This window comes from Diabrotica virgifera, chromosome 4 (assembly GCF_917563875.1).
Source record: "Diabrotica virgifera virgifera chromosome 4, PGI_DIABVI_V3a".
Taxonomy (NCBI): Eukaryota; Metazoa; Arthropoda; class Insecta; order Coleoptera; family Chrysomelidae; genus Diabrotica; species Diabrotica virgifera.
The window spans coordinates 231,365,288-231,384,790 of NC_065446.1; the positions used below are offsets into that span (position 1 = coordinate 231,365,288).

At 33.8% G+C, this 19,503-nt stretch overlaps 1 protein-coding gene across 2 annotated transcripts in view; it reads right to left on the bottom strand.

Moving 5' to 3' along the window:
* Positions 1-226: 226 nt before the first annotated feature.
* The window catches only part of LOC126883336 (venom serine protease-like), a 486,705-nt gene continuing 467,428 nt past the window's right edge, over positions 227-19,503 (bottom strand). For both annotated transcript variants that reach the window (XM_050648773.1, XM_050648774.1), the window contains exons 7-9: positions 16,764-16,934; positions 4,329-4,472; positions 227-330 (exon numbers count right to left, since the gene is read on the bottom strand). In XM_050648773.1, coding sequence (XP_050504730.1) covers positions 308-330; positions 4,329-4,472; positions 16,764-16,934 — 338 coding nt within the window. In that variant the 3' untranslated portion in view covers positions 227-307. The remainder of the gene's footprint in view (positions 331-4,328; positions 4,473-16,763; positions 16,935-19,503) is intronic.

The window sequence follows — 19,503 nt, forward strand, 5'->3', positions numbered from 1 at the left end:
TCTTATAATTCGATTCCAGCAATAAAATTGCTGGTAAATAACTTTTCCATGAATTTTGCTAATTAGCCCAGAGTATGTGTGTATTTATATTTGTAATTATAAAGACCATCATTGATCTTTCTTGTCGTTGAAAGTATACTTACAATATGTTGATCTTTGTGATTTAAGTATATGTGGATCATTCTGTACTTATTCTGGATTTATCTTAAGAGCAAAAAAACTACAGTATGGGAAATCATTTTTATTTTAAAAGTTACTATTTTACATTATGAACTACGGACGATATGTTTCGGTAGAGATTTCTGGTTTATTTGATGCAGTAGTTGGTGTCTGAAAATAAAAATTTGGATTAGATGTTTATCTATTACTATATTACGTAAAATAGTCAAGAAAAATAGTTATTTTCCTAACAAGTGCAGAAAGTCATTCTTTTCCGCAGGCGACTGCAGTTTGCCGAACGATGCGAAGCGGGAGTTCGGCAAGCAGTCGAGTGCGGACAAGAGACTTTCTGCAAGAGTTAGGAACAATATTTTTTCTAAAAGTCTTTAAAAAATTACCAAATCTTAATCAATTAATTTAATTAATATGAAAATACATACACAAATTAATTCTTTGACAAGGTTGTAAAAACCAAACTTTCAATATAATTAGTTAGCATGACGACGATCTTGGTTTCCATGACGATGATTCAAAACTACTGTTATTGTCTACCGATTGGACTTTCGAATATTATGTCAAAATAATTTTATTTCATCGAATTTTCGCGTTAATTTCATTAAAACAGGAACACAATAAGATATATTTGAAATAAATTAGTAAATAATATCTAAATATTAGTTTATTGCATGTATTATAATTACTTTAAGGCCATATTAACATATCTAAATTAACACGCGTGCGGAAAAGTAAAAACCGCTTGCGAAAAAGTAACACGCGTGCGGAAAAATAAAACGCGTGCGGAAAAGTAACACGCGTGCGGAAAAGTGAAACTTTCTAAACTAAAATGCGTGCGCGAAAGTAGACATTTTTGCACGCTCGTAGAAAAAATATTTTTTAAAATGATTATTACAGTTTTTTGTTGAAACGAAGATGTATATACCGTGGCAAGAGTATAGGTTTGAAATAAATCTTCAAGATTACCAGCTTGCCGAACAGGGAGCGAAATAAACTATACCAAAAACTACAGCAGAAATTCTAGAGGCCTCATCCACTGATCCTTTAGAGCCTTTAGACTAATCTAGTTAAGTATCTGGATAGCGTCCGCGTCTGCGTCTGTGTATTACCGAAATAGTTTGTAACGGCTCTATATAAACTAGATGGCACGTTTCTGCTCCTAGGTTTTTAGTGAATGTTTTCTACGAGGAGGAGAGCAGTGTTTTTTCAATGTCAATCGTTGCTCTCCTTGAATACTTCTATGACGTCGCTATATGATCTGTTTTACTCATTATACCAATCTTCATCGCGGAGATGGCACGTAAAGAAGAAGACTCATTATGGCTTCTAATAGTATAGTATAGTTGATCCAAAAGATGGCATAACCCAGACATCCAAAGTGAAAGTTATCCTTCAACACTTAATTGTTCTATATGGTCCACACAATGTCCAGAAAAAAGTCACACCATTTTGAGCGTCGGGTTTGGGGGGGAGAGGGGGGAGAAATCGGTAAATTCCTAGTTTTTTTAGTTTTTCGCCAATATTTCTAAAACTATGCGGTTTAGCATGAACAACCTTCTATACAAAAATGTTCTACATTAAATTTTTTAAATAAAAAAGGCCCTATGCATAATCTTTCTAAAATGAATGGTTCCAAAGTTACGGATTTAGTATAGTATAACTGGTATAAAAAAAGGCCTAACCCAAACATCCAAAGTAAAAGTTTTCCTCCAACACCAAAATGTTCTATATGGTCCACATATTGTTCAGTAAAAAGTTACACCATTTTGAGCTTCTGGGTTGGGAGGGAGATGGGAGAGAACCTGGTAAATTAGTAGTTTTTTTTTTACATTTTTCGTCCATATTTCTAAAACTATGCTTTAGCGTAATTAATGTTATATACAAGAATATTCTACATGAAATTTAAAACAAAAAATGTTCAATACATAATTGTTATAAAATCAACGGTTCCAGAGTTACGGAGGGTGAAAAGTCGAGGTTTTCGATACTTTTTACATTTTTTAGGCAATATTTATGATATAACTATACCAAAAACCCAGACATCCAAAGTGAAAGTTATCCTCCAACACCAAATTGTTCTATATGGTCCACATAATGTTCAGAAAAAAGTCACACCATTTTGAGCGTCGGGTTTGGGGGGGAGAGGGGGGAGAAATCGGTAAATTCCTAGTTTTTTTAGTTTTTCGCCAATATTTCTAAAACTATGCGGTTTAGCATGAACAACCTTCTATACAAAAATGTTCTACATTAAATTTTTTAAATAAAAAAGGCCCTATGCATAATCTTTCTAAAATGAATGGTTCCAAAGTTACGGATTTAGTATAGTATAACTGGTATAAAAAAAGGCCTAACCCAAACATCCAAAGTAAAAGTTTTCCTCCAACACCAAAATGTTCTATATGGTCCACATATTGTTCAGTAAAAAGTTACACCATTTTGAGCTTCTGGGTTGGGAGGGAGATGGGAGAGAACCTGGTAAATTAGTAGTTTTTTTTTACATTTTTCGTCCATATTTCTAAAACTATGCTTTAGCGTAATTAATGTTATATACAAGAATATTCTACATGAAATTTAAAACAAAAAATGTTCAATACATAATTGTTATAAAATCAACGGTTCCAGAGTTACGGAGGGTGAAAAGTCGAGGTTTTCGATACTTTTTACATTTTTTAGGCAATATTTATGATATAACTATACCAAAAACCCAGACATCCAAAGTGAAAGTTATCCTCCAACACCAAATTGTTCTATATGGTCCACATAATGTTCAGAAAAAAGTCACACCATTTTGAGCGTCGGGTTTGGGGGGAGAGGGGGGAGAAATCGGTAAATATAAAAAGTATCGAAAACCTCCACATTTCACCCTCCGTAACTCTAGAACCGTTGATTTTATAACAATTATGTATGGAACCTTTTCTGTTTTAAATTTTATGTAGAACATTTTTCTATAGAACATTTCTTACGCTAAAGAATAGTTTTAGAAATATTGACGAAAAACGTAAAAAAACTACTAATTTACCGACTTCTCCCCCATCTACCCCCCAAAACCGGACGCTCAAAATGGTGTAACTTTTTACTGAACAATATGTGGACCATATAGAACAGTTTGGTGTTGAAGGAAAACTTTTACTTTGGATGTCTGGGTTAGGCCTTTTTTTGGACCAATTATACTATACTACCTCCGTAACTTTGGAACCGTTAATTTTAGAAGGGTTATACGTAGGGCCTTTTTTATTTCAAATTTAATGTAGAACAATTTTGTGTAGAGGGTTGTTCATGCTAAACCGCTTAGTTTTAGAAATATTGACGAAAAACCTAAAAAACTACGAATTTGCAGATATTTCCCCCCTCTCCCCCCCAAACCCGACTCTCAAAATGGTGTGACTTTTTTCTGAACATTATGTGGACCATATAGAACAATTTGGTGTTGGAGGATATTTTTCACTTTGGATGTCTGGGTTTGGGTCTAACTATACCATACTATAAGTCTTTCTAAGGGCGACTTTTTGTTGGAAAAGGATCTTGATATTCTATTGAGGTTTTTTTATATTTTTAGGTTTTACCATGTCCGCCTTTTGATTTTGTATGGATTTTCTTTAGTGTACTCCAGCAACTATTGTTTTCGTTTTTAATTCCAAGATTAGTTTTATCCTCCAAGTTTCTTAAGACTATGTCATAACTAGCTCAGGGTGTGTTCCTGTCTATTCTTTTTCTCATCAACATCTTTCAGTGCGTCACAGTTTTTCGATTTCATTCTAACGCAGTAAATTGTATGTGACAGAAAAAAGGCACGTCGGTGATTACAGACATTTATAACATTTGTTCTAGTTGTCGATAGATTGCGCTATAATCGAAAAAAAGTTATTTACGAATTATATAATATATCTAGGAATATAATCTGTACAATTTATAAGACTATACAAATCAAAGAAAATACCATTTTATAAATGCAATAAACACAATTGATTTGTTTTTATGCCAAATTGCAAATAAAATATGACACAACTGTCAGATTGAACTAAAATGTCATGTTAGAATAAATGTTATAAATGTGTCTTATCACGGACTTACCTTTTTTTCTATCATTTGTGACGCACTGAAAAATGCTCATGAAAGAGACCATATATTATTACTATTTCATTTAAGAAACTTACCAGATGCAACAGTGACGATCCATTCTAAAAAACTGGTTACTCGAGAATTAATGGAAGGTCTATTTGTAGCACAACCATATCCCAAAGATACAACTCCAACCAATTGTAATCTTAAAGTGGACGGATCTAACCATAAAAGAGGGCCTAAAAACAGAAAAAATAGTTTAGAGGTTACTATTTGTTTGACTTTAACTGAAACAAATTTAGACGGGGCTGTATCGTCGCTCTAGTTAGCGAAATTATTCCGATTCGATGTTTTTACACAAACTTACTCAAAAAGATTTCCTTATATCAAATCCACAGGGTGCCAGGCGGTGCCGTAGTCGAACAATTGTTTAAACAATTTTTTTTAAACAAATTCACAAAAATAATTTTTGCATTTCGAACAAATTTTTTTTAGATAATTTGGTCCATTCTGAATAAAAAAAGTCTCTAGTCATTTTTCTCTAAAATTAATTATTGTCGAGTTATTCGCGATTTGAGAGAAACATCACAAGAGACCTTTTTTGCGCAGAATGGCCTAAGTTATCTAAAAAAATGTGTTCGAAGTAAAAAAATTATTTTTGTGAATTCGTTTAAAAAAAATTGCTTAAATAATTTTTTGACCAAGTTACCGCCTGGCACCCTGTGGATTTGTTATAAGAACATCTTTTTGAGTTAGTTTGTGCAAAAAAATCTAATCGAAATAATTTCGCTAACGAGGGCGTCGATATAGCCTGAACTATAGCGCTAATTGTTAATATTTTTTTTATTTAGCTAATACCATGGTAGATACGGTGAATTTTTGCAGTTAGATACCTAGTGTCATGTGTAGTGTGTGTGTTGAGTAAGTGTCTTGTTACTTAGCAAAGTCGACGTCATTTTCTTTGCAAAGAGACGCTAATTGTATCCGAATGTCTGCGGTCCCTCCGGTCAGTACCGATCCCACAAGGACAGAAACTATTTTCATTTGTTAATTTATAATAAACGAAAAATTCCTGACTCTGGTGAGATTCGAACTCACTACCATTCGGCTCTTTCGATCCAAAGGTAGGCGCTCTTACCACTGAGCCACAAAGGGGGTATATGTTAATAATTAAAGATAACAGCTTTGTATTAAAATATTACCAAAATTTCCTTTGGGATCGTAAAGGAGGGGTTTTAAACTGTGATTTGGTCACTTTTTGACTTTCATAATAATAATTTTTAATCGAGTTATTAAGCCTTGAAAATGGAAATTTTCGCATTTTTCAAATTTTAAATCACGTATAACTCGACAAAAATCAATTTTAGAGAAAAATGACAAGAGAGGTTTTTTGCTCAGAATGACCCAAGTTATCTAAAAAAAAAATAGAGGTGCTTGATGCACTCTCTGATTGAACTAGAAGATGATGCGGCTGGAGTTTCGTGTTGCAACGAAATTGAAAATGGTTATTCATTTTTGATTTACATGTTTACTCTGATTGGAGTACGAAGTGAACCATTCTCGTTAAAACTTTACCGCGCTTAGCAGATGGGACGTGAATTATAAATTTTAAAATTCCCATATCTTCTTTAGTCTCAGCATCCGTTATGGCTTGCAAATTTTAGAAGCCTCGGAGGTGTAACCAGAGAGGGTTCCCATTGTTTTCAATCTGGTGGGATGTAGAGTAATATTTTTAATGTTATTTTATGTGCTATTATATTGAAAACTTAGTCTTTTGCTAGCAGTTGTCGCTAGGGCAACCCTGCCATTTCGTTCGTTGCAATCCGGGACTACACGCCGGGGTTTGTCCTGGTTGGGTCAGAGAGAGCAGCATATGTGCCTCCTGATGAGAAACTAATAAGTTTAGAAACCGGTAGAGGTGCTTGCTGCACATTCTGATTGAACTAGAATATGATGCGATTGTTTAAACAATTTTTCGACCACGGCACCGCTTGGTACCCTGTGGATTTGTTATAAGGACCTCTTTTTGAGTAAGTTGGTGCAAAAAAATCGAATCGGAATAATTTCGCTAACGGGGGCGACGATACAGTTAGTTGTCTTTCTATTGAGTACGAAGATAAAAGTGTTTTTACAATGTCAGTTTAGATTCATATTATAGATCAGCGGTTCTCAATCTGTGGTACATGTACCACTGGTGGTACATTTCATTTTTTGAGGTGGTACACAAAACGCAAAAACAGCCAAAATCAGCACCACTATTATAGTTAATTAAATCACCTAGTTAGATATGGATTTCAGTTAGGTGGTACCAAAAATAATAAAAAGTATTTGGTGGTACATGACACAAAAAGATTGAGAACCGCTGTTATAGATGATGTAATTCAAGGCCATCTGGGGCTTTCTTTTCTATTTCGCATGGTACTAATTGCGTTTCTTATTTCGTACTTTGTTGTATCTGGTATATCTTCAAATCCGACATTTTTTACTATTTTTCGGCATTTTTCGTTATAACCCGTGGTGGTTTTACTTTTGACTCGTACACTATTTCGTAGTAGTTTTCTATCATAATGGTTATTCTCTGAATTTATGTGATTTCCTCGTTTTTATCAGTGATTAGTTTTGTAATTATATTTCTACCTTCGCTTGTTTTCTCCTTCCAATGTACAGTCCCTGCTCAATTTATTAGACTCACCCTAGAAAAAGCAGTTTTTTTAATTTTAAGCACCTTAAAAGTATCTTAAAAGTGATACGTAACCGTTTAATTGTATTAAATAATAACTTAATAATCGTGCTATATAATTAAGATAAAAATGGTAATTTTTTTTAAATTGTGGATACTTGACAGGTGGTAATAGAATGCGCAAAAAATGCGCAAGGACTCGATGTTTTTCAACTTTAGTTTTTTTGTTAAATTAGTTATTGGTGTTTAATTTTCTTAAAATTTTAAGAGCTGAATGTTAATATTGTTCTATATGAATGTTTATTTTTAATTTGTTTAATTTATTTTTTGTACAACCGTGTTAAAAATGCAATTTTTAGCACTCCATACGAGCGTTAAAAATTCTACTTAAGGCACTAGTGCTTTAAAATTTTTATGGCACTGCAGTTCGTATTGACTGTATAAGCAATTTTGATGTAATGTCAAAAAAATATAAAAGTGGAATGTCAGCCAAGTTCAAGTAAAATAAAAGTTTTTGTAGATATTGTCCTGTAATTGCGTTTGTAGAAAAAATATTGTATGATATGCGTGTTAAAAAGTACATTTTTAAGGCACTCATGTGAATTGCAGAACTCGCTTCGCTCATTCTGCAAACTTTCACATGCGTGCCTTAAACGTGTACTTTTAACACTTATATCATAAATAACTATTAAGATATTATTACAAATATGTTAATTTTTAAAATACAAATATCTTGGATTGAAATTTTTTCATTTGGGTTATTGTAAAGATCTTTTTGTTGAGCAAATCTCTTCTGCTCATATCTCTTACTCCTTTATTAGAAAATACCACTTGTACCAAAGAGAAATAGCAAAAACATATGCTATATCTTAATCGTCAGTTCGAAGGTTGAGCTAAAAAATTAAAGAGAAAAATTCTGTTACATCGGTTTGGAGGGGTCGGTATGGCAGAAATATTTCAGTCACCTACAGAGGGCAACGAATTTTAAAGAATTTAGCTGCGAAACACAGAAGTCACCCATAGAGATATAACCAATAAATTGGAAGAATCAGAGTGTTCAGTACCGGAGTCCACTATACGCCGAAATTTGTACTGATACTGAACACTCTGATTCTTCCAATTTACTGGTTATATCGCTATGGGTGACCCTTCTGTGTTTCGCGCTAAATTCTTTAAAATTCGTTGCCCTCTGGGGGTGACTGAAACATTTCTGCCATACCGACCACTCCAAACCGATGTAATACGATGTTTCTCTTAAAGTTTTTGACTCAACCTTCGAACTGACGTTTAAGATATAGCATAATTTTTTGCTATTTCTCTTTGATACATGTGGTCTTTTCTAATAGAGCAGTACCAGAAGAGAGCAGAAGAGATTTGCTCAACAAAAAGATCTTTACAATCACCCATATGAAAAAATTCCAATCGAAGGCATTCGCCTTTTAGAAATTAACACTTTTTATTAATATCTTAAAATAACTTAAACAAATTAAAAACTAACATTAATATAGAGTAATATTAACACTTACTATTGCAAATTTTACGAAAATTTGAACATCAACCACTAATTTAACTAAAAACTAAAGTTGAAAAAGTCGAGTCATTGCACCCTTTTAGCCCATTCTATTGCAATCTGTCAAGTTCTCACAATTCAATCAAAAACTCTCACAATCTTTAACTTAATTATGTAGCACGATTATTAAGTAATTGTTATTTAACCCAATCAGCAGTTCCGTATGACTTTGAACATACATTTAAGGTGTTTCAAAGAAAAAAACTGCTATTTCTAGGGTGAGTCTAATAAATTGAGCAGGGACTGTATGTCTTTCTTTTCGAAATCCCTCGAAACTCCAGAATATGATGTGATATAAGACACAAGGTGCTCCTGGCGGGTCCCGGTTACGATGGCGTACTCGTGTTCAGTGGCTCCAAAAACCTCCAAGTGATCTGTTTGCATCAATTTAGTTCGGAAACCACTCGAAACTTCATATGACGTGCCTTTGCAGTGAACCTGGGTACCAGGTGCTCCGGGGGTCGATTCTGATGGCGTATTCGTCTTCAGCGACCCCAAAAGCTTCTGAGTAACAAAATTTGGACCTTAATATGCTTATCTTATTTTGACATATTTATGCATTTTTAGACGCATTTTATGCACTTTAAGATGCAACTATGCATTTCCACCCATTTTCTATAGTGGACTTTTCTTGGCGGCATCATCCTGAACATAATACAAAAATTTGTAAGTTTCTAGGTGCTGTATTTAAAAATAGATTTATTTTGTGCTAAATGCTCCAGTTTAAACACTAATTTTTTTATTGACACTTTATTTTTAACTTGATAAACTTTTTCACGATTTCACAAAAATCTAAAAAATAAGGATTCAAATTTTGAATTGAGGTGCTCAGAGCAACAGTGGCCTAACCCCAAAAACGAAGTTTTGAGATAACTACAATATTTCCATTCGTATTTCCATTACGCTTATGGGATTATGCTCCAAATTATGTAGCGCCATTTAGCCAAATATAGAGGTAGGTTGTGTAGATTAACCCTTAATGGTTGTAAGATAACCCTTAATAATCCGAAGATTTAATGCTGCTTTTATTGATATGTTATAGTCAAAGCCCGAATTTCGGGCACTTCTAGGTTTGACTAGGCAATCCTCAGGTCTGACTGACGGTCTTAGTCAAAGCCCGAAATGAATTACAGTTTCGGCTTTTTTGACTAGTCAAACCTAGGAGAGACTAAGTTGGTCAGGCAATGGTCGAAATTTAAATTTATGAAATCGGGGTTTGACTAGTCAAACCCCGATCAGCTATTAAAATGTCGTATTTTGTTAGATTAGGTTTAATAGAACGTCTTTTAATGTTTATTATTTTTATATTGTTATTAAAATAAAAAAAAGTTGTGTTTATTCTTACATGTTGAGGTATTATGGCAATTAAAGTTGCACAATACGTTAGACCTTTTACACTTACATAATTTTGAAGAGCATTTCTTATTGCAGTAGCATTTTGCCTGGTCTTCCAAATTTAGAATATTGTGTACTAATTTCTCTTAAAGATCTGGAGCTTATCTGGAACATCTGGAACATTCTGTAAATTATGAAAATTCTCTTTGCATTCTCTTATTTGATTTATAAATATTTGACGATTGAAAGTCATCACTTTTATAATTTTTAAAACATTAATTGTCATTAATGTCACTGAATGTATTTTTTCGTAGCAACGAAGGGCATCTGACGTAATATACTTAACGACGGGAGATTATCAAAAATTATATTAAAAGTAAAAACCGCGTGCGGAAAAGTAACATGCGTGCGGAAAAGTAACACGCGTGCGGAAAAGTAACACGCGTGCGGAAAAGTGAAACTTTCTAAACTAAAATGCGTGCGCGAAAGTAGACATTTTTGCACGATCGTAGAAAAAATATTTTAAAAGCAATAATTTATTAACAGTTTTAAAAAGGTTTCTACCAGTATAAATACGGCCTCCCCTTTATGATAAATGGACTGTTCCATTTGCTATAAAATTAAAATATTATGTATACCTAGTCGTTCCCTAAACTCGACACAACTGGCTAGTGATTGTAGAAGGTAATTTTTTTGTTTTTTGAGAATTTTGCCGAAATTGGCAAAATTACTAATTATTTAGTAATAATTACATATTAACTATTCAGAAATTATTTTTTTGTCGAATTGGCAAAATTATTGACTAAAATCACTAGCCAGTATTGTGTCTGTGTACATCCTTCTAATGGAAAAAAATATTTGAAGATTTTTCTCAAATTATGGATACCAAGAACGTTTTCATTTATAACTCTTTTATTTTTAATTTGACAAATAAAAGTTATTCTTCATAAAAAGCTCTTCTTGTTCTAAGATTTATGATGCAACCGTGTCCCAAAAGTAGGGGAACGGTCGAATATTTCGCGAACTAAACATCGGATAGAAAAACTGAAAAATACGTTTTCAATCATTTTCAAAAATCTATCCAATGACACCAAACACCAACTCCCACTACACCTCCTGGAGGTGGGGTGGGGGTAACTTTAAAATCTTAAATGGAAACCCATAGTTTTTCTTGCAGATTTGCATTCGTTACGTAAAAGTAAGTAACTGTTATGCAAGACATTTTTTCGAACTGTGGATAGATGGCGCTATAATTGGAAAAAACGATTTATCCTGATACCATAGGTAAATTATAGAAACGGTCTAATATCTCGAGAAATACACTTCCAAATAAGAAACTAAAAAACAGGTTTTTAATATTTTTCGAAAACCTATCGACAAACACTAAACATGACCCTCCAATCCACCCCCTGGAGGTGGGGTGGGGGGTAACTTTAAAATCTTAAATAGCAACCCCCACTTTTTATTGCAGATTCGAATTCGTCATGAAAAATTAAGCAACATTTATTCGAAACATTTTTTAAAAATGCTGATAGATGGATTTATTGGAATAAATCGTATTTTTCCAATTAAAGCGCCATCTATCAACAATTCTAAAAAATGTTTCGAATAAATGTTGCTTAGTTTTTCATGACAAATCCGAATCTGTAATAAAAAGTCTGGGTTGCTATTTAATATTTTAAAGTTACCCCCGCCCCCCCCCACCCCACCTCCAGGGGGGTGGGTTGGAGGGTCATGTTTAGTGTTATTCGATAGGTTTTCGAAACGTATTAAAAAAATTTGTTTGGTTTCTCATTTGGAAATGTATTTCTCGAGATATTAGACCGTTTCTATAATTTACCCATGGTATCAGGATAAATCGTTTTTCCCAATTATAGCGCCATCTATCCACAGTTCGAAAAAATGTCTTGAATAAAAGTTGCTTACTTTTACGTAACGAATCCAAATCTGCAAGAAAATCTAGGGGTTTCCATTTGAGATTTTAAAGTTACCCCTCACCCCACCTCCAGGAGGTGTAGTGGAGGTTGGTGTTTGGTGTCATTGGATAGATTTTTGAAAATGATTGAACACGTATTTTTCAGTTTTTCGATCTGATGTTCAGTTCGCGAAATATTCGACCGTTCCACTACTTTTGGGACACCTTGTATAAAATTTTATTAATTTTATACGAGGTATATAAAAGATATGAATTTCGATCAAGAGTAAACTACCTTTATAGTTCATAACATTTAAATTAGAATGATATAATTGCACATTAAAACATAATTATTAATTCTAAACTACTTTTCATAATAGAAATTTTCCATATTATGAATTAAAATACGTAAATATACAAAGTTTTCGTTATGACAATGCTCGCATTTTCAGCTTGTTAAATATTTAATGTTAAATGATTTTCTCATTTGTTATGGTGTAAATAAATTATAATTATTTAAAAAACTGCAACAATACCTATCCACAGCTTTGATAGAGCCAAAGGTGATGCTCGAAATATTCTGAGTAACATACAAGATAAAACAACTGACGGTTTATATAGAGTTGGTACGAAATACGGAACAATAAACACACTTTTTTCAAGAAATCAAATAAGAGAATGCAAAGAGAGTTTTCTTAATTTCGAAGATGTTCCAGACTTTAAGCTGTCTCTAAAAGAATTTAGTACAAAAGATTCTAAATTTTGAGGAAAAGGCTTTATAAAATGCTACTGCAATAAGAAATTCTCTTCAAAATTATGTAAGTGTAAAAGGTCTAACGCATTGTGCAAGTCTAAATGCCATAATGGCTCGACATGTGAGAATACACACAATTTTTTTTAATTAATAATATAAGAATAATAAACATTAAAATTAAAAAATAAACTTTTATTAAACCTAATCTAATAAATTACGACATTTCAATAGCTGATCGGGGTTTGACTAGTCAAACCCCGATTTCACAAAATTGATTTTCGACCTTTGCCTGAACAACTTAGTCTCTCCTAGGTTTGACTAGTCAAAGGCTGAAACTGTAATTTATTTCGGGCTTTGACTAAGACCGTCAGTCAGACCTGAGGATTGCCTAGTCAAACCTAGGATTGACTGAAATTCGGGCTTTGACTATAACAGATATATTAATCTAAAAATGCCCAATTTGTGGCTTTCGCCACTGTTGCCCTGAGAGCCCCAATTATTCGACACAGAACATGGAATTTCAGAAGGGATTTTAAAAGAGGCAAAGAAAGCGACTTAAAACGCCAAATGTTAGTACGGAGTACGGTATAGACAGGTTGCAATGTTGGGATGTAATTTCTATCTCAAGTAATAATCATTGAAGACGTGTCCTAGTGACGTGTTATGTGATTATGTCCTAGAGCTACACGATAACTTTACATGTCTTTAAATCTAGAACTGGTTAAACTCTTGTGTTTTTGTAATATAACAACAGAGCTTTGGACACGATATCTTTTAAGGCTGTTGGGCGTACAAACAGTGGCGTACCGATAGATCAGCGGGTCCTGGTTACAGTTGCAATGCGGGCCCGCCCGCCCACCCAATTAAGGTTGCACCTACATTGGATCCGTATTTTTCCGATCCGATCAGATCCGATCCGACGTCGGATTGAAAACAAACTTAAGGTATTAAGAGCAAACAGTAGCGATCAACAGGTAGCAACAAACTCGTTCCAAGATTGCGGCTCTAATTTTGAATATTTTGTCGAGATATTTGGCACACATATTCGTAATATAATAAAGAAATACAGAGCCCAATTTCAGAAATATGTTAGTATGTGGAAATTACTCTATAACTAAATAAAATATTGAAAAAAGGACCCTGTACCGCCATTAAGAAAGACAAAAAATACACTTTCTTCAAATAAACTTTTTTATCCCGTGCCTAGATTTTGTGTCACATTGGAACTACTAAAAATCGATTTTTTTATAACAAGGAATCGAACGTCACTGACTTGGCAACATTTCGGGCCTATGCATATAAAAATTATTGTTTTTGATAGTATTCGTCACTGTCAGTGTCGAATTACTGACACACTGTTGCCTCACTTTTGAAAGTTCGCAGAACTTTCGCAATCTTGGACCGCGTTTGTTGCTACCTGTTGATCGCTACTGTGTGCTCTTAAAGCGTAGTGCCTACACTGCAGTGGGAAGCCCGATCCGATATAGGGCGATTGATAGGAGAAGCTTAATAAACATTAAATATAAATCATCATATATTATGTCATATATTTATAAAACCTCAAGCTAATTTTAAACAGTAAATTAATATTAATCCTATCCATTTTCATACTGACATGACTGATCACTTTACTCCAGCCGTTTTTATACTTAAATAATGAAAATCAAAAATTTTCTACATCTAAATCTCCAGTCATAATTAAAAACCTTAATATACGAAAACTAAAACAGCTTTTAAAAAATGAACATTGGAATGATATTTATATGTATAAACAAAATAGATTCTTAAATTGTATATGATATATTTAAAAATAAGTTAAATAATTACATACCAACCTCTAGGGAGATACAAAGCTTATATAAAAAATATCAAAAATAAAAACTTGGATAACTGTGGGGTTTATATCTTTAATCAAACGACGAGATTTTCTTAAAAAGAAATTAATAAAGCAATTTTCGCTAACACTTAATGTTGATTATAAAAACTTTAGAAAAACTTAATAGTTTGTTAAAAAAAGCTAAAAACGACTTTTATCAAAATAAAATTCATGAAGCTGGTGCAAACACAAAAAAAGTGGAATAAACATCATAATGGTCAGAGTAAAGTTTAAATAAAAATATTTTTGACTGAATTATTTAAAACTAAGTTAAGACTATGTGAAGCGCTGTGCACCTGAGGAGCGTTTTGATATCTTTTCGAAATTTTGGCTTGAACGCCATTATAAACGCCGCTCATGTTTGCTGCGCCGCAGTTTGTCCATGCATATATTTAATTTAGTTTATAATTTAGCCAAAATTTTATTGCTAAGTCTACACGCAGTTTGGTCAGTTATCGGAACAAATCCTAAAAATGATTCGTTAATTACAACATCCAAAACATTTTCTTCGGCATATACAATTTCTACATATCGAAAAACTAACTTAGTCCAGAAAGCCACTGCGCATCCGCTAGGAAAAATATTCCGATTCGGATTTTTTGCACAATCTTACTCAACAGGGACCCCTTTTAACAAATTTGCATGTTGCCAGGACCAAAACTGGGTCAAAAATTTTTTAAACGTTTTTTTTTTGTTTTTTTCCTAAAATTATTTTTATTGCATGGAACAAAGCTTTTAGGTTTTTTGGATCATTACAAACAGAAAAGGTCTTTAGTGACTTTTCTCTAAAGTTGATAGTTTTTGACATATAAGCGATTAAAAATTGAAAAATTGCGAAATTGGCCATTTTTAACCTTCAAATACTATGTGAAAAACTTAAAATTTGAATGTTGCATTCTTTAAACATCGATTGATGAAATCCCGAAGAGTTTTAAGCAACACAGTATTCAAAACTCCTTTGTTTTTTAATTTATAATCACGCCTACGCGACACTATTTTCCACCGTTGCATGTGTATACAGTATGGTGCAAATGAAAGGAATAAATTCGTTATTTCTTAAACCGGCGACTTTAAGGAAAAAACCCGAAACAGGTCGATTTTTATTTTTAAGTTATGATGTTGTGGCATATTATGTGGGATACTAGTGACGTCATCCGTCTGGGCATGATAACGTAATCAATGATTTTTTTAAATGAGAATAGGGGTCGTGTGGTAGCTCATTTGAAAGGTTCTTCAATTCTCTATTCAGTAATGTAAACATTTACATAATTATTTATGCAGGGTGTCCAAAAATATTTTATTAACTTAAATTATTTGACAAAAAAAGAAGTAGAAGGACATCCTGTATAAATAATTATATAAATGTTTATATTACTGAATAGAGAATTGAAGAACCTTTCAAATGAGCTAGCACACGACCCCTATTCTCATTTAAAAAAAATCATCTATTACATTATTACGCCCAGATGGATGACGTCACTAGTATACCATATATGCCACAATATCATAACTTAAAAATATAAATCGACCTGTTTCGGTATTTTTCCTTAAAGGCGCCGGTTTACGAGATAACGAATTTATTCCTTTCATTTGCGCCATACTGTCGCATGTCGGTGGAAAATAGTGTCGCGCACGCTTGATTAGCAATTAAAAAACAAAGGAGTTTTGAATATTGTATTGCAAAAAACTCTTCGGGATTTCATCAACTTATGTTTAAAAAATATCTTCCTACCTTGGCAACATTCAAATTTTTAGTTTTTCACATAGTTTTTGAGGGTTAAAAATGGCCGATTTCGCAATTTTTCAATTTTTAATCGCTTATATGTCAAAAACTATCAACTTTAGACAAATATTACCAAAGACCTTTTCTGTTTGGAATGATCCAAAAAACCTAAAAAACTTTGTTCCATGCAAAAAAATAGTTTTAGGAAAAAAACAAAAAAAAACGTTTAAAAAATTTTTGACCCACTTTTGGTCCTGACAACATGCAAATTTGTTAAAAGGGGTCCTTTTTGAGTAAGATTGTGCAAAAAATCCGAATCGGAATATTTTTCCTAGCGGATGCGCAGTGGCTTTCTGGGCTTACTAAGTTGGTCTGTTTTTGAAATGTCTTGAGTTGCATCTATAATATTATCAAAAAAATGGAAATGCACTAATCTCTTAATTATAAGTACTAGTTCACTTTAATTGGGTTTCCAAGCAAATATATCACTTTATTTTGAATTTTCGGGCTAAGATTAGTGACCGATTTTTTTCTTCGATTTTTCTTTTCTTTTTTGAAGCAAAAATCGCGTTAAAGCGGGTCCCTGTGGGGCCCGGGCCCTGGTTCCGCGGGTTCCGCAGTACGCCACTGCCTACAAAACAGATGTACTTGCAAGTGTTAAATCAAAATACTCTTACCTCCTGAATCCATCTGGCAAGAATCTTTACCTGCAGTCAGGGTACATATCTGACTGTTGAATACGCTTGAATTTCGAAATGATCCCTGACATCTTGAGTTTGGTATCACTCCTACTTGTACCTTTTGTAAAACATCCGATGACGGACCATTAAAAATAACTTGTCCCCAACCTAAAACAAACCAACATCGACAGACATTACTTAAAATATACATATACAGTGCTAGCCAAAAGTGCCTCTGCCTTCGTATCTTTTGAACGGATATACTAATAACATGTGCTATACATGCATGGAATATACAGAAAAAAGAGATTTTCTAACTTAGAAAATGAACAAGGAAAATGGCACAAGATGATAGAGAGAGGAAACTCATATGGGAAAAATACATCAAAAATCTCTTTGCAGACGAGAGGCCTGAGATAGAAGTCGTTCAGAAACAAGTGATAGATATTAACAACCTATCTGGTCCCGAGATCACAATTGAAGAAATTACTAGAGCAATAAATACCTCGAAAGACGGGAAAGCAGTTGGACCTGATAAAATTCCTGTTGGGTTACTCAGATTGTTAGATGAAGAGGGAATTACGATACTCCAAAGATTTTTCAACCAAATCTATAAAAAAGGAAAATTCCCTGTCCAATGGCTTGTATCTACCTTTATCCCTTTGCCAAAAAAGAACAACGCAACAAAGTGTCAAGAGCACCGACTGATAAGTCTGATGAGCTATTCTTTAAAAATATTCCTCAAAGTTCTTCACTACAGAATCTCCACAAAATGCGATAAGGTTATTGGTTGCTCACAATTTGGATTTCGAAAAGGCCTGGGTACCAGGGAAGCACTAGTTGCAACCCAAGTGCTAGCTCAGAACTGCTACGATCAAAGGAAAGATGTAATGATGTGCTTTATAGATTATGAAAAAGCCTTCGATCGAGTACAACATCATAAACTCGTACATATACTAAAACAACTCGACATAGATCAAAAAGACATTCGTTGCATAGAGGCTCTTTACTGGAATCAAACAGCTGTCATCAAGGTGGATAATGAAACAACGCAAGCTCAAAAAATTCTCAGAGGTGTAAGACAGGGATTCATTCTCTCCCCACTACTGTTCAATCTATATTCAGAAAGTATCTTCCAGGAAGCTCTTGAGGAATGCGAAAGCGGCATCAAAGTTAATGGTACCTGGGTCAATAATATACGATATGCGGATGATTCGGTCTTAATAGCAGACAATATAGAAGACTTCCAAAACCTTCTTAATAAAATTGGAGAGCATAGCGAGAACATGGGACTTAGCATCAACATAAAAAAGACGAAGTTCCTTATAATCAGCCGTCAATTATGACAACATCAAAATGCAAGACTAGCATATAACAACCAAGATGTAGAGCGCGTAAGAAAGTTTAAGTACCTGGGAACCTGGCTATGTGAAGACTGGATGTCGGATATGGAAATTAAATGTCGGATAGAAAGAGCCAGAAGTGCATTCATGAAATTCAGAAACGTCTTTACGAACTCTGACTTTGACCTAAACCTAAGATTAAGATTCACAAAATGCTATATATGGTCGGTGCTCCTATATGGCATGGAAGGATGGACTTTAAAAATAAACACAATGAATAAGCTAGAGGCATTTGAGATGTGGATCTATCGACGAATCCTTAAAGTTCCCTGGACCGCAAGAATAACAAATGAAGAAATCCTGAGAAGAATTGGTACAGAACGACAACTGATGTGCACAATTAAACAGAGAAAAACGGCATACCTGGGACACATAATTAGAAATGAAAGATATCAGTTTCTGCAAACCTTAATTGAAGGAAAGATCGAAGGAAGAAGGGGAGTGGGCAGGAAGAAAATGTCATGGCTACGTAATGTCAAACAATGGACAGGACTAAGAAGCATAGGAGACCTAATACATACTGCAAGGGATAGAGAAAAATGGTCAAACGTGATCGCGAACATCCATTAGTGGATTGCATAAGAAGAAGAAGAAGAAGATACATGCAATATGTATTTTGGTTTTGGCGTTACATACTTATTTTGGAATGAGATAATTTCGCATCTTTATAAAGATGAAAAAAATTCTTCTGCAACAGAGATATAAGAATTCCTCTACGATAAAGAATGCTAAGAGGCTACGTATTTAACACGCCATTATACGGTGTAGAGGTCTGGACTCTTGAAACTGAACAACATAAAAAATATTGAAAGTTTCGAGATGTGGTGCTACAGTCGAATGATGAAGATAAGTTGGGTTAAAACAGTCACCAACTTTGAAGTAATACGAAAGATAGGAATCTTTATGGCTTGGAAGCGTAGACATTGAAACAAGTCCATTTGAATAAGTTGGCCGCCTTTGAATTTTGGTGTTATAGAAGAATCCTACGAATATCATGGATTCAAAGAATGTCAAACGTTGAAGTAACTAGAAGGATAGGAAATCAACCGGAAATAATTCTGACTATCAAAAGACGAAAACTTGAGTACTTGGGACATGTGATGAGAGGGCAAAAATACTCATTATTAGAACTTATTATGCAAGGCAAAATCCGAGGAAAGCGATATGTGGGAAGACGAAGAAAATCCTGGCTTAAGAACTTACGGGAATGGTTCGAATTCAGTAGTGCAGACCTATTTAGAGCCGCAGTCAACAGGGTCCGCATTGCCATGATGATTTCCAACCTTCGATAGAAGATGGAACTTAAAGCAAAAGAAGAAAGATAGGAAAAAACC